The sequence below is a fragment of the Perca flavescens genome, unplaced genomic scaffold, assembly GCF_004354835.1.
Source record: "Perca flavescens isolate YP-PL-M2 unplaced genomic scaffold, PFLA_1.0 EPR50_1.1_unplaced_scaf_71, whole genome shotgun sequence".
Taxonomy (NCBI): Eukaryota; Metazoa; Chordata; class Actinopteri; order Perciformes; family Percidae; genus Perca; species Perca flavescens.
In genome coordinates this window covers 11,209-26,248 of record NW_021166726.1, presented here as the reverse complement: position 1 = coordinate 26,248, position 15,040 = coordinate 11,209, and the positions used below count along the sequence as shown (strand labels likewise).

General features: G+C 40.0%; 1 protein-coding gene and 1 long non-coding RNA gene across 2 annotated transcripts; both read right to left on the bottom strand.

Moving 5' to 3' along the window:
* Positions 1 to 460: 460 nt before the first annotated feature.
* On the bottom strand, positions 461 to 5,681 carry LOC114552135 (uncharacterized; the record flags this gene model as incomplete). Its single annotated transcript, XM_028572778.1, has 5 exons — positions 5,189 to 5,681; positions 4,815 to 5,078; positions 4,177 to 4,323; positions 4,035 to 4,088; positions 461 to 730 (listed from the first exon to the last, which is right to left on the bottom strand). Coding segments are annotated over exons 1-5 (1,228 nt in total), but the record flags the coding sequence as incomplete, so codon positions are not given.
* Positions 5,682 to 13,624: 7,943 nt separating this feature from the next.
* On the bottom strand, positions 13,625 to 14,396 carry LOC114552136 (uncharacterized). Its single transcript, XR_003692135.1, has 3 exons — positions 14,309 to 14,396; positions 13,980 to 14,172; positions 13,625 to 13,664 (listed from the first exon to the last, which is right to left on the bottom strand). It is a non-coding gene; the product is annotated as an uncharacterized LOC114552136 (long non-coding RNA).
* Positions 14,397 to 15,040: the final 644 nt, after the last annotated feature.

The following is a 15,040-nucleotide window of genomic DNA, read 5'->3' as shown; positions in this document are numbered from 1 at the left end:
ATAACTTGGCCTCATTAACATAAATACACATTAACCTGACACCACCAAGCGTTAATGGGACTTAATTATTATTTTATTGTACAACTCAAATATCACCATTGTTAATTGGTGACACTGACTAACAGCCAGATAGGAGCCTGTAACAGCTTAACAATAGATTGTCACACAACACAAGTGTCATGACAATAACTGATTTTAGCTTTTTGCTCAAATCTCATTCTTACCCAACTTCAAAAGACCCATGGTTGATCATAACAAAAATAAATTAATAAGATGTAAAAAAAAAATAAAATAAGTGCTGGTTTACAGTTTGTTGTTATGATGGCCTCTTTGTATAATTCAACCTTATATTTTTGTACTGAACCTTTAAAATGGCATTATTACAACCTATAACAGGCTGATAACTTGTAACACAAGAGCCACACTTTTTAAAACATTAACACATACAGAAAAACACTACCACAACTGTCAGTGTTTTTAAATCTTTTCTTTTGTGACTGCCTCTTTGCAGTTATTCCTCTATTTCTAACAAAGTCCCTTATATTTTGCACTGTTCTTTGTGCCAACACGGGATCTTCCACCAGTTTGCAGTGACTGCATTCAGTTTTGGTGGCCAGTTTCCCCCTGCTTATATGATCTTTGAAGTGTCGCATTACTGCAGCGACCTCAGCCTTAGACCACACTTTCTTTGCCACTCTTCTGGATCCATGTTCTTTATCAGCATAATTCCCTGGAACATAGGCAAACAAGAAAAAGATATATCACAAACAAAATGTGTTTTTTTCTTAATAATTCACTTTGGATATCAGTTAACTGCTCACTTGATGTGATTTCACCAACTTTACTAGCCCACATTAGAGTGTGGACAATATGGCGTGTATTAAAGTCATCAGCATTAAAACATTTTTAGAATGTCTTTGCTGTTCATCTGTTTAAGTGGCTAAACCTTTTGATATATGAATTAATTTAAGTACAGTTAGTAATACTACAATTAGTAACATGTCTTAAGTTATTTTGGCATTGTACAACACACCGTATTTTAAATGAAACAAAGACTAGGGGTTTAAGGTCTGATTCTCAGTATAAATCTGATTTCATAGGGTTAGCTAAATAGTGTAGGAACTTGGTCTGAAAGTTTAGTCTTGATATTGAAACCTAACACATAAAGTACGTAACAATCAGCCTAATACTACTTTTAACCTCTTAGTCTTCCAGATTTTGTGACTCATTAATTTTGAGTCTTTTAACCAATTTGCCAAAAAGAGAATTAATAGAACATACTCATGGGCATCAAGAGAACATATGAAGAGAAGGAGGTAACTTTACTTTTATCTCAAATTCACTATACATTTTCTGATTATAAATTAAGTGTATTTGCTCCCTTGCAGACAAGATGTTTTGTACAAATGCAGTACAATTAAATTTAGGGCTATTTATTTATATCCCTTTCTTTAAGATTACTCTTGCATTTTGATAGTTGAAAACTTCAGACAGGAAACATCACAGAGATGTGCATAAATATCCTTAGGCGGGTTACACACTGCAGGCGTGGCGTGAGCGGGCGTTTCTGTTGCATGTCAGCTGCGTGGATTTTGTCTGTCTTTCCCCACCAGGAAGGTGTCTGACCCCATTGATAAAATGAAATACCATGTTAAACATAAATATTGATACTGATTTGATTAAAGCAAAGACAACGTCGGCAATATTGAAGGCAAAATAGGCTACAGAATATTTCGTTTAGTATTGACAGGTGCAATACTAGAAAATTGATTAAAAACATTTTACATTCATATAGGCCTAGGCCTATCTGCATTTATATCAAAACCTAGAGGCTTTCAAACATCAACATGTCATTTGTTAATATGGATTTGTGTCTAAATGACATATAAACATCTTTTCCTATTCTATTTTGCCTGGAAACGCTTCCAACACGCTCGCGTGTCGCGCGAAAAAAAATAGGCGTTGGTTCTATTTCTAGCATGCACACATCTCAGACGCGTCTCGAGCCGCGCCTGAGACGCGCGTCTCACGCAGGCAGTGTGTAAGCTCTAACCTGTTACCATGGGAGCTGAAATATAAACGGACACGCCACGCGGCTGACACGCTCGCGTGACGCGTCCCAGTGTGTAACCGCCTTAGATGGAATCCAACTGTGGATGGTGCAGTTTTGTGGCATGTGTAGAATACACTGCAAAGTAATTTATGTAATAGTTATTATTTTTATTATTATTTAATTATAAATTATACTTAATTTTATTCTTTTTAAAATGGTATGACTTTTTATTTAGGTCTTTCTTCCTTTCATACCTGGCCTAAAAAAGGATGTATCTTATTCAAAGCACATTAAGGTGCTTCACAATTCACCATGGTGCCCATGCCTTCGCTCTCCTGACACTGATGTAACTTTGTTTATTTTGTTATTGTGCATCTTACACACACAGCTTGTGTGTGACAGTAAGATACAGCAGGGAAGAACTTCTGGACATTGGCAATGTTCAACACAAGCTTACAACACTGCCTCTTGAACTTTAACTTTCTCCTACGCCTGAACCAAGCCAACTCCAGCCGGCAGGACACAGCAACACCGTGCGCCCACAACGGGGACGAGGCAAGAGAGGTGGGCTACATGCTAGGCTGAGCTACAGGACCATACTAGCTAATGTCCGTTCTCTTGACAAATAAGCTGAGAACTAGGACTACAACTCAGCGTGAGATAAGGGAATGTTGTGCTCTTATTCTCACTGAGATCTGGCTCTCTGACAGCACGCCAAACTCAAGAATACCAGGGAGGCGGCATGTGTACATTAACACTGATGGTGTGGGAATGTTCAGATTGTTGAAAAGCACGGTTCATCGGACATTGAACTTTTAATGCTAAAGTGCAGGCCCTTCTCTTTATCTTTATCTCCCAAGCGAGTTCAGCGCTGTGCCTCTGCTCGATGGGGATGCTACAGGACCTCATCAGCAAGCTGGAGACTGCACACCCAGATGCTGTCCTTCATCGTGGCTGGTGATTTTAACTACTACAACCTCAGGGAGCGTCCCTACCAAAGTACCATCAACAGATGAGCTTTCCTTTGAGGGAGTAGAATACTCTTGACCAAGTGTACAGCAACGTGAAGAACGCCTACAAGGCTGTGCCTCACCTGCACTTTGGACTATCAGTCCACATCTCAGTGTTCCTCTACCCAGCCTACAGGCAACTCCTCAAACGAATGAAGGATCTGAACTAGTGCTTCAGGACTGCTTTAACAGTACAGACCGTGGTGGGTTTAAAACTCCTGCTCTGAGAGGGGACTGTGTGTGGACCCTAAAGGAATATGCTGCAGCTGTAACTGGCTACATTTGCAGAAAATTATCCCCACTAAACGTTGCAAGACCTACCCCAACGACAAACCCTGGATTAACTGAAGTGTGGTCCATGCTATGTGCGCTCTGCTGCATGTGTCTCGGGTGACACGGAGGACTAGAAAAAGGCCAGATATGACCTGCGTAGATCAATCAAACAGGCCAATAGACAATACAGACTGAAGCTGGAGGGATATTACACCACTGCTGATCCCGGGAGCATGTGGCAAGGTCTGCAACACATCACAAACTGCAAACAGAAAACAAACCGCTCACTTCGAAGCCCTCAACACCAGCTGAAAGGGAGGGACTATGGCCAACAAGGGCATACTGGACACACCACTCTGTGTCACTGTGTCACCACTCGGTCCCCACCAGCTTCAAGTCCACCACCATCGTGCCCCCACAAAGGACACTGTGACTTGTCTGAATGACTATCGGCACCTTAATTGTAACTGTGTGGCACAGAGCACCTTATTCAACTCAGGTTTCTTTTTTTTTTTTTTAATTCCAACTTAGGTTTATTGTACACTGGAAGTTATATTTAAATTTTATATTTTATTCTATTTGTGTTGTGCATTTGTCTTATTATTGAACTGTTCTGTTAAGGGAGTTGGGTAAAGTAAGAATTCGTATGGTATAAACCACTGTGTTGTGACAATAAACCTCTTGAATCTGAATCTTACCTTCAGAGGGAGGTACACTCTCATTTACTGTGGACGACACAAAGGACACTGATCCTGTTGAACACAAAATTTAACAAAAGTTACCTTTGTCCCAGGAAAAAATACATTTTATCAGCAGTGACTGTGAAGTGAGTTAACATACCAAAGCCTCCAATGTCATGGTCTTGCTCTGTGGTTGTAGAGTCAAAATCCACAGGCTCCACAGTTCCAAACTCTGATGCTGTGACTTCTGTGTTGCCGTTATCAGAATCGCTCCCACTATCTTCAGCGTCACTTAACGCAATCTCATCTGGAAAATGGCATTAGTAAAACTCACATAAATAGCTGGACATACGTGGTTGAAATAGCCACATCAAATAAAAAGACCTAGGGAAAAGATAGTAGGCCTGTGGTTTTGTACTTGCCACTTTTTGCAAAGTAACTATTTTTACTTGAGTAGTTTTGAGCTATTATACCTGTGTTTATGTTTAATGTGGTCCATGAGCACATAAGATAGAACAATCCATGTACAAATGATTACACAATATGATATTATGTTAATATTTAACGTAATTCGACTGCACCTCCACAAACATAAGTTTGAATTACTGTCCAGCCATACTGTATTTTTATGCTTATATTTCTGAATAGTAGTCCTCAACTCATATTTGGACATGAAAGGTGATTTTTTTTCTTGGAAAAGGATGTTGACTACGCCAAGTCTAGAGGTTTATAAATTAACATATCAAGGAAAAAACAAACACTCAGATAATATCTACAAGGGCTAATTTCTATACAAACCTTCAATTTCAATATCATCCAGTGACTTCCCCTGCATGCTGGAAAGGTGTCCTTTCTCCATTGACAAAAGCAGTTTGGAAATCTTAGCCAGTTGTGTTGTGGGAACTGGTAATCTGTAGAAGTCGCGGTGAACACGGATGTCGTGACCCAGGAAATCTGCAACCTGATCAAGTTCATTGTTTTTTAAATTAAGGACTTGTGAGAGTGTGGCAACATGTTTCCTGAGTTGTGTTGACCTGAGGTACTCCGGTGCTTTGCTCCACACTGGTTTGCATGAACACGCAAACAGTCCTGTCCTCTGTAGTGGCTCATTGACGTTGGTCTTGCAAACAGGAAGACATTTGTGGCACAAACGCCACATTCAGTTCTTCTACTGGCAAGTAGTGACAAAGCATCCACCACCCTTGGTGTGAGCAGAACTGCAACCTTTCTGCCCCTTTTCCCCAGGATTTCAATTCGGCTGAAATAGTTGCAGAGCTTCTGTTCAGTCTTAGACAACCCCATGGCAACATCTTCATGGAGCTTTGTGTTGTCCCTTTCATGAAAACTTTTGAGGCGCATTTTTGAAACTTCCCCAGCACGTCTTCGATTGAACACAATGATTTGTGCAAGTGTGAGTTTTGCAAGTTGAGCATAGTTCTGAGTGGTGGCCTCTTCCTTCAAGCTGCAGAAGGCACTTTCTGCAGATTTCTCAAGGTACTGATGAAGGATCTGAACATCTTCAGTGAAGGGCAATGTTGATGGTTTGTTGTATTTTGCATCGCTCAGTGTGTTCAGGGCACTGTGAGACACCAACTCAGACCACCTGGAGGTGTACAACTTCTTGAATGTGTCAGTGTACCTGATCAACTCTTCATCTTCTGCCATGAGTGCCCTACAATGAATAATGTCAGCAATTTTCTGCAGTGTATGCCCCAGTTTCAACGCAAGGCTTGGTTTCTGGTACAAGTGTTTTTCTTCATCAAAACCTGAAACTTTCTTTACTGCTTGCACAACTCTCTGGAAGTTAGCAGGTTTAACAGCCTCCTCTAGGTTATGTACTGAGAATTCTGTGCGCAGGCATAACAACAAACGCCCCCCACTTCACGGAGCTTCTGTCGAATGTATTCATATTTTGTAGGGTCTTGTCCATGTTTGTTGTAGAGTGACTGGGCAAACTGAATGATAGAGAGGTCATTTCGCACAACTGAGGCCACCTCATCTTGTTTCATGACACTAAGGAGCTTCCACACTCCACTTGAGATCTGCTGACAGAATGTAGACTCCAGAGCTACAGCCAAGCCCAGTACTTTGGTTCTCCCAGGTTGGTCATCCAAATCTTCGTTTTCTGGCTTAAAGGGGCATCTGCGGACATGTCTCCAAAGCTCCTTACGTATGTACATCCCTTGACAATACATACAGTGAATAAACTTTCCTGCCAGTGTTTTAGCTTTTGGCTTTCTCTTCACTTTCAGTGATCCTGTTCCATCTTGCAAAACTGCAGTGTTATGTTTAAAATTTCCCTTATTCCTCATTTTTTCTAATAATATCTTGCGCTCTTTTGAGTCCTCAGGAAGGGAAAATGCATGGACAATTTCAGCATGTGTCTTGTGTGTTTTCAAGTGGCGGAAATTTTGCTTTGTGGCTTACCACAAACATAACAGTAATTCTTTTTACTCATAATCAGATGTGGTAATTCTTGTTCATGAGTCACAGTTTCTTCCTCTGGCTTTTCCTTTGATGAATTCGCTGAATTAGATGTGTCAGCAGCATTGGGAATCATCTTATTTTTAGGGGTGGCCAACATTGTGATGTACTGGGCACAACTGGGGTGCCTATGTCTGACCCATAAGATGTTCCAACATCAGGTATTACCGTTTTTACTTGAATATGTGCAGCTCTTGCCTTACTTGACATTAAGTGTATGCTGGCATCTGAATCATATTCATCATCCTCAGAGTCAGGTATGTATTCCTTGTCAGACATGTCCTCAGCATCATCAGATGATATTTCGTCCAATTGTGGATGTGGAATTTTGTCCTGATCTGACATCCGTTCATCCTCAGAAGCCTCAGAAGACTGCTGTGCCTGAATTGGTGAGAAAGCATATTATTTTACAGGGTGATTGAATGTTATAGACAGTTCAAGTTCAACACTCACTCAGTAGATACTCACCTGTGCTGTGCTGTGCAAGTAATCTCCTGTAATTTGCTTGAGGCAGGATTTATGCCAGACCCCTGAACAAACTGTAACACATTTTGAGTAAAATAATGTTAACACTGTAGGTCTATTTAAGTGGTTAGAGCACAACACATGTACACTCTATACTAGGGCTGCACGATTATGGCCAAAACGATAATCACGATTATTTTGATCAATATTGAGATCACGATTAATTATCACGATTATTTGTTTTTAACCAAAACAAATTTTATTGTCACATAGGCTAATTATAACCGCTTTTACATCCATATTGTGCTACATTCCTCCTTTATTGAAGGATACTGTGAAGGAGTATGCCATTTCAGCTGTTGTGCAACCGCTTTCCACACATGCACGTTTGCCGTGAAAGATACAGGCAACGCAATTTTCTACAATTTTTTACATGTCATGCTAGTAAACACTAATAACACATTACATGGCAGGTAACGTTAGCCTACTGTTAGCCACAGTAGTAACTGGATTAAACACGGCTAAAATGCTGACAGCTAACGGTGTAGTGTGAATGTATTTCACTGTAGGATTCCAACAGCGGGACTGCCAACAGTCTGCCGCTAAAGCTGTGAGCTAAAAGAAACAAACTAGCACTATGGTCCTTGCTGTTGTATGAAAAAAAAAAAAAAAACAGATGGGACAAAATGTTGCATTTACTGGTAAACTGGTAAACATCGTGACAGACTTATGATGCCCGATTGCTACCTGTTGTGGAATTTTCCGCACATAACTCTGTCCTCTGTGACTGTCTACATCTAAAAATTGAGCTGAGCGGTGCAGGGAAAAACTCTGATTGGCTCACACAGACACGTGATCAGCCAGTCGTTGATGGAGCGCTAGATTGGCTTTGCTAAAACTGTTCTATGAACGGAATGACACATTTTAAATATAACACAATCACGCAAATTTGATCGTGGGAAGCAAAAATCGTGATCGTGATTAAAATTTGATTAATTGTGCAGCCCTACTCTATACTAATTCACTAAATATCTAACCTGTGCATCGATAGCCAAGCCACTTGAAGGAAGATACGGGTCCCACACAATTAACACACTTGTCCAAGGAGGATACTGTTGCGCACACCAGGCGGTGTTTTTGACACTGTTGGCGAAAAAAAAAAAAATTGTAGTATTTATTTATGCCACATAGTTTGGACAGAAAGACATTTCATATTTACATGTCAATATCTAATAACTTTAAATCCAATACCAATGTGATATTTAATTTACTTCATAAATACATACATACATACATACATACATACATACATACATACATACATACATACATACATACATACATAATACATAACTAATAGGGTGCCTATCCATTACCTGTAACCAAACAACTTACCATTCACATTAAACCAACATACAGATCAAATGCAGGCAGTCCAAGTGTTCTTAAAAACCAAAGCGATGCCTCTGGTGACAGGACCCTCTAAACTTTATGGTCCTCCCAAGTCATATTTGGGTGGGGTTCACCATTTGATACACATACACTAAGATATTATACTGACTGAAGCTTGAAAAAGCATGTTTAGACAATGTCCTTCCATTTCATTGTCCACATAAAGCATGTTCTACTCAACATTGTCCACATAAAGCATGTTCTACTCAGGCGACTGCACACACACACACACACACACACACACATTGAAATAGGTTGGTAGATTTAACATTTTGCCACAAATAACTTCACTAAGTTGTACATGAGATTTAATTTACCTCTCCAACCTTGGTGAGTGGGCCGAGCTCTGACTGGTCTGATTTGGGTGGCTGACAGCTGTATGGATGCACTTGCTCTCAGTGGTCAGCTGTAGAAGATGAAACAAAGAGACAAAAGGACAATAAAGAGAAAGTCCTGGGAACGTACTACTAGAGAGGATATTTGACATCTGAATAAAAAAAGAAGAAGACCTACCTCTTCAGGCTCATCAATTGAGGATGGGGGATTTGTGGCACCACAAATCTTTGGAGCCATTTCGTCATCAAGGGCCTGTAAAAAGGAAAAAAAAACAAAAGATATTTTAGACCGTGGACTATGAAAACTATAATCTGATGAACACAGCATTTGATGACTTCATTGTTTTTGTTCTACCAGTCTGTAATGGTCAGTATCATCTTTGCTATGGTGTGCTGGGTAGGTGGTATCGGGACTGGTGGTGCTATCAAACTGGGCAAGCTGGTGAGAATGCCAGCTCTGTGGGAAGGATGGATTTGGACAGTGTGGAGGCAGTGACAGACAGCGGATGAGAGGGACGCTGAAAACTATAAAGGACTACCCCTCTCTTCCTGTGTGTAGAACTGAGGCAGTTCAGGAGCATGTGTAGCCACAGGCTCAGTGAGCCGCATGCCTCAAAGCACTTAGGGGCTCTTTTGTACCATCAGCCATCAGACTCATACATGTTATTACTATTTTATTGCATTGTATTTTATTGTTATTTATAGCGTATCTTAGTTATACGCAGCTTATTTATAGCATATCCTATATGAAGATATAACTTCTTCATATTTTTAAATTGTAGATGGGGAATTTGTGGTTAGCCTCAGTGCCAGGAGCTGACTTGTTGTAGCCCAGTATAACTAATAGGGTGCCTATCCATTACCTGTAACCAAACAACTTACCATTCACGTTAAACCAACATACAGATCAAATGCAGGCAGTCCAAGTGTTCTTAAAAACCAAAGTGATGCCTCTGGTGACAGGACCCTCTAAACTTTATGGTCCTCCCAAGTCATATTTGGGTGGGGTTCACCATTTGATACACATACACTAAGATATTATACTGACTGAAGCTTGAACAAGCATGTTTAGACAATGTCCTTCCATTTCATTGTCCACATAAAGCATGTTCTACTCAACATTGTCCACATAAAGCATGTTCTACTCAGGCGACTGCACACACACACACACACACACACACACATTGAAATAGGTTGGTAGATTTAACATTTTGCTACAAATAACTTCACTAAGTTGTACATGAGATTTAATTTACCTCTCCAACCTTGGTGAGTGGGCCGAGCTCTGGACTGGTCTGATTTGGGTGGCTGACAGCTGTATGGATGCACTTGCTCTCAGTGGTCAGCTGTAGAAGATGAAACAAAGAGACAAAAGGACAATAAAGAGAAAGTCCTGGGAACGTACTACTAGAGAGGATATTTGACATCTGAATAAAAAAAAAAAAGAAGACATACCTCTTCAGGCTCATCAATTGTGGATGGGGGATTTGTGGCACCACAAATCTTTGGAGCCATTTTCGTCATCAAGGGCCTGTAAAAGGAAAAAAAAAAATATATATATATTATCATAAATATCTTGAAGACAATATGTTCCTGTGTAGTATTCTGTGAAAAGATATCATGGCTGTATTGCTGAGTGTTTTGTGGAAAACATGTAGTCTCTGAAACAGTTCTCTAGCCACTGAACAGGCCACATGACTACAGTCTGTAGACTATGAAAACTATACTCTGCTGAATACAGTATTTGATTTCTTCGTTTTTTATCAATTGCCAGCCCACTTGCTAGAATGATCGCACTTCTAGAATAAGGGGCTGTAAGCTTTTACATGGAGTGACTTTTTAGTCCTTTTATAGTTCTTAGATTTGCTATGATTCTTTTAAATTACTTTTTCTCATGAATTTTCGTCAGTGCTGTTGAGTGGGTGGCCATCCACTAGATGTACCTAAACACCGTATCATTCACGTTAAACCAACATACAGATCAAATGCAGGCAGTCCAAGTGTTCTTAAAAACCAAAGCGATGCCTCTGGTGACAGGACCCTCTAAACTTTATGGTCCTCCCAAGTCATATTTGGGTGGGGTTCACCGTTTGATACACATACACTAAGATATTATACTGACTGAAGCTTGAACAAGCATGTTTAGACAATGTCCTTCCATTTCATTGTCCACATAAAGCATGTTCTACTCAACATTGTCCACATAAAGCATGTTCTACTCAGGCGACTGCACACACACACACACACACACACACATTGAAATAGGTTGGTAGATTTAACATTTTGCCACAAATAACTTCACTAAGTTGTACATGAGATTTAATTTACCTCTCCAAACCTTGGTGAGTGGGCCGAGCTCTGGACTGGTCTGATTTGGGTGGCTGACAGCTGTATGGATGCACTTGCTCTCAGTGGTCAGCTGTAGAAGATGAAACAAAGAGACAAAAGGACAATAAAGAGAAAGTCCTGGGAACGTACTACTAGAGAGGATATTTGACATCTGAATAAAAAAGAAGAAGACCTACCTCTTCAGGCTCATCAATTGAGGATGGGGGATTTGTGGCACCACAAATCTTTGGAGCCATTTTGTCATCAAGGGCCTGTAAAAAGGAAAAAAACAAAAGATATTTTAGACCGTGGACTATGAAAACTATAATCTGATGAACACAGCATTTGAGGACTTCATTGTTTTTGTTCTACCAGTCTGTAATGGTCAGTATCATCTTTGCTATGGTGTGCTGGGTAGGTGGTATCGGGACTGGTGGTGCTATCAAACTGGGCAAGCTGGTGAGAATGCCAGCTCTGTGGGAAGGATGGATTTGGACAGTGTGGAGGCAGTGACAGACAGCGGATGAGAGGGACGCTGAAAACTATAAAGGACTACCCCTCTCTTCCTGTGTGTAGAACTGAGGCAGTTCAGGAGCATGTGTAGCCACAGGCTCAGTGAGCCGCATGCCTCAAAGCACTTAGGGGCTCTTTTGTACCATCAGCCATCAGACTCATACATGTTATTACTATTTTATTGCATTTTATTTTTTGTTATTTATAGCGTATCTTAGTTATACGCAGCTTATTTATAGCATATCCTATATGAAGATATAACTTCTTCATATTTTTAAATTATAGATGGGGAATTTGTGGTTAGCCTCAGTGCCAGGAGCTGACTTGTTGTAGCCCAGTATAACTAATAGGGTGCCTATCCATTACCTGTAACCAAACAACTTACCATTCACGTTAAACCAACATACAGATCAAATGCAGGCAGTCCAAGTGTTCTTAAAAACCAAAGTGATGCCTCTGGTGACAGGACCCTCTAAACTTTATGGTCCTCCCAAGTCATATTTGGGTGGGGTTCACCATTTGATACACATACACTAAGATATTATACTGACTGAAGCTTGAAAAAGCATGTTTAGACAATGTCCTTCCATTTCATTGTCCACATAAAGCATGTTCTACTCAACATTGTCCACATAAAGCATGTTCTACTCAGGCGACTGCACACACATACACACACACACACACACACATTGAAATAGGTTGGTAGATTTAACATTTTGCTACAAATAACTTCACTAAGTTGTACATGAGATTTAATTTACCTCTCCAACCTTGGTGAGTGGGCCGAGCTCTGGACTGGTCTGATTTGGGTGGCTGACAGCTGTATGGATGCACTTGCTCTCAGTGGTCAGCTGTAGAAGATGAAACAAAGAGACAAAAGGACAATAAAGAGAAAGTCCTGGGAACGTACTACTAGAGAGGATATTTGACATAAAAAAAAAAAAAAAAAGAAGACATACCTCTTCAGGCTCATCAATTGTGGATGGGGGATTTGTGGCACCACAAATCTTTGGAGCCATTTCGTCATCAAGGGCCTGTAAAAGGAAAAAAAAATATATATATATATATATTATCATAAATATCTTGAAGACAATATGTTCCCTGTGTAGTATTCTGTGAAAAGATATCATGGCTGTATTGCTGAGTGTTTTGTGGAAAACATGTAGTCTCTGAAACAGTTCTCTAGCCACTGAACAGGCCACATGACTACAGTCTGTAGACTATGAAAACTATACTCTGCTGAATACAGTATTTGATTTCTTTGTTTTTTATCAATTGCCAGCCCACTTGCTAGAATGATCGCACTTCTAGAATAAGGGGCTGTAAGCTTTACATGGAGTGACTTTTTAGTCCTTTTATAGTTCTTAGATTTGCTATGATTCTTTTAAATTACTTTTTCTCATGAATTTTCGTCAGTGCTGTTGAGTGGGTGGCCATCCACTAGATGTACCTAAACACCGTATCAGTCACATTAAACCAACATACAGATCAAATGCAGGCAGTCCAAGTGTTCTTAAAAACCAAAGCGATGCCTCTGGTGACAGGACCCTCTAAACTTTATGGTCCTCCCAAGTCATATTTGGGTGGGGTTCACCGTTTGATACACATACACTAAGATATTATACTGACTGAAGCTTGAACAAGCGTGTTTAGACAATGTCCTTCCATTTCATTGTCCACATAAAGCATGTTCTACTCAGGCGACTGCACACACACACACACACACACATTGAAATAGGTTGGTAGATTTAACATTTTGCCACAAATAACTTCACTAAGTTGTACATGAGATTTAATTTACCTCTCCAACCTTGGTGAGTGGGCCGAGCTCTGGACTGGTCTGATTTGGGTGGCTGACAGCTGTATGGATGCACTTGCTCTCAGTGGTCAGCTGTAGAAGATGAAACAGAGACAAAAGGACAATAAAGAGAAAGTCCTGGGAACGTACTACTAGAGAGGATATTTGACATCTGAATAAAAAAAGAAGAAGACATACCTCTTCAGGCTCATCAATTGTGGATGGGGGATTTGTGGCACCACAAATCTTTGGAGCCATTTCATCATCAAGGGCCTGTAAAAAGGAAAAAAAAAAAACATATTTTAGACCGTGGACTATGAAAACTATAATCTGATGAACACAGCATTTGATGACTTCATTGTTTTTATTCTACCAGTCTGTAATGGTCAGTATCATCTTTGCTATGGTGTGCTGGGTAGGTGGTATGGGGACTGATGGTGCTAACAAACTGCTAACAAAAGCTATAAAAATCATGTTCTACCTGGAGCTAGATGGAAAATGTACAGTATTTTGGTATGTGAAATGTTCTATGGTTAAAGCATTTCTTATATGAGAACTATCAATTTCAAAATGTCAAATTTCGACCACCTTGCATCTCCACGGCCAGTCTGAGTCACCATAATTATAGGTGATCTCCTCTCCTGGACTTATGTCTCGAACTGCAAACAAACAGAGATGGGGCTTCCCTTGTACAGTGAGGTACTTCATCTTGGCATTAGGGTTCATATGGTCGTCATTTACAAGTCTGCCAAGTGACCCATTCTCTGTTGCTGCATCAACACTACAAAAACACAAGTAATATTTTCAAAACAATCCGTTTTTTTTTTACTAATGCAATGTAAATGAACCTAATGTGAGAAAAGAGAAAAAAAAGTCATATAATTCTGATAAGATTAATCAGTGACATATATACGTACCACCACAGTTTTCCATTAAAATGGAACTCGAACATAAACACTTTGAGGAGGTCATGGTAAATGCTCCGTCTCCTCTCACATTCTTGCTTGTTTATTAGATCACCTCTGTATTCCAATAGAAAGTCTCCCTTTTCAAATGGAACAGAGGTGAAGATGCCACGCCTAATTCATCAAAGACAAAACAACAAATAAGTGGCAAAAAGTGATATGTATTAAAGTTGAATCATGATTAAACAGTCAGAAGATTCAACTTACCTTTTACAGCATTGATGTACTTGATGTCAAGTCCCACTTTGTCACTTTCAGCAGTAACATAAAATCTTGCATCATCCTTTGGATTAATGCGTCTCACGCCGCTGCATGTTTACTGTTTACAGGTGCCACAGCCTAAATTACCAAAAGTGATTGTCAGGATTACAATGTTCACTGGGACAAGCATGATCAGAAAACAAAACTCTGGATAAATTAGTAATGTACAAGCCACATCTGGACAGAAGCCAAATGATGTGCTCATAACTGCACCACACATATTTTATTGATTATTTTAAGAATACATAAAAAGTGTAACATCTTTCTCACAAAATAACAGGCTGGTGGGAGTCTGTAATAGATAACAGGAGAAGGGTGACAGTTGCTTTAATCTCCAGCTGTGCTTGACCACATTCAGACTAAACTTCATCCTGCCTCCAACTGATTTTGTTTTCTGATGGTGTAGAAAGTCACTGACCACAC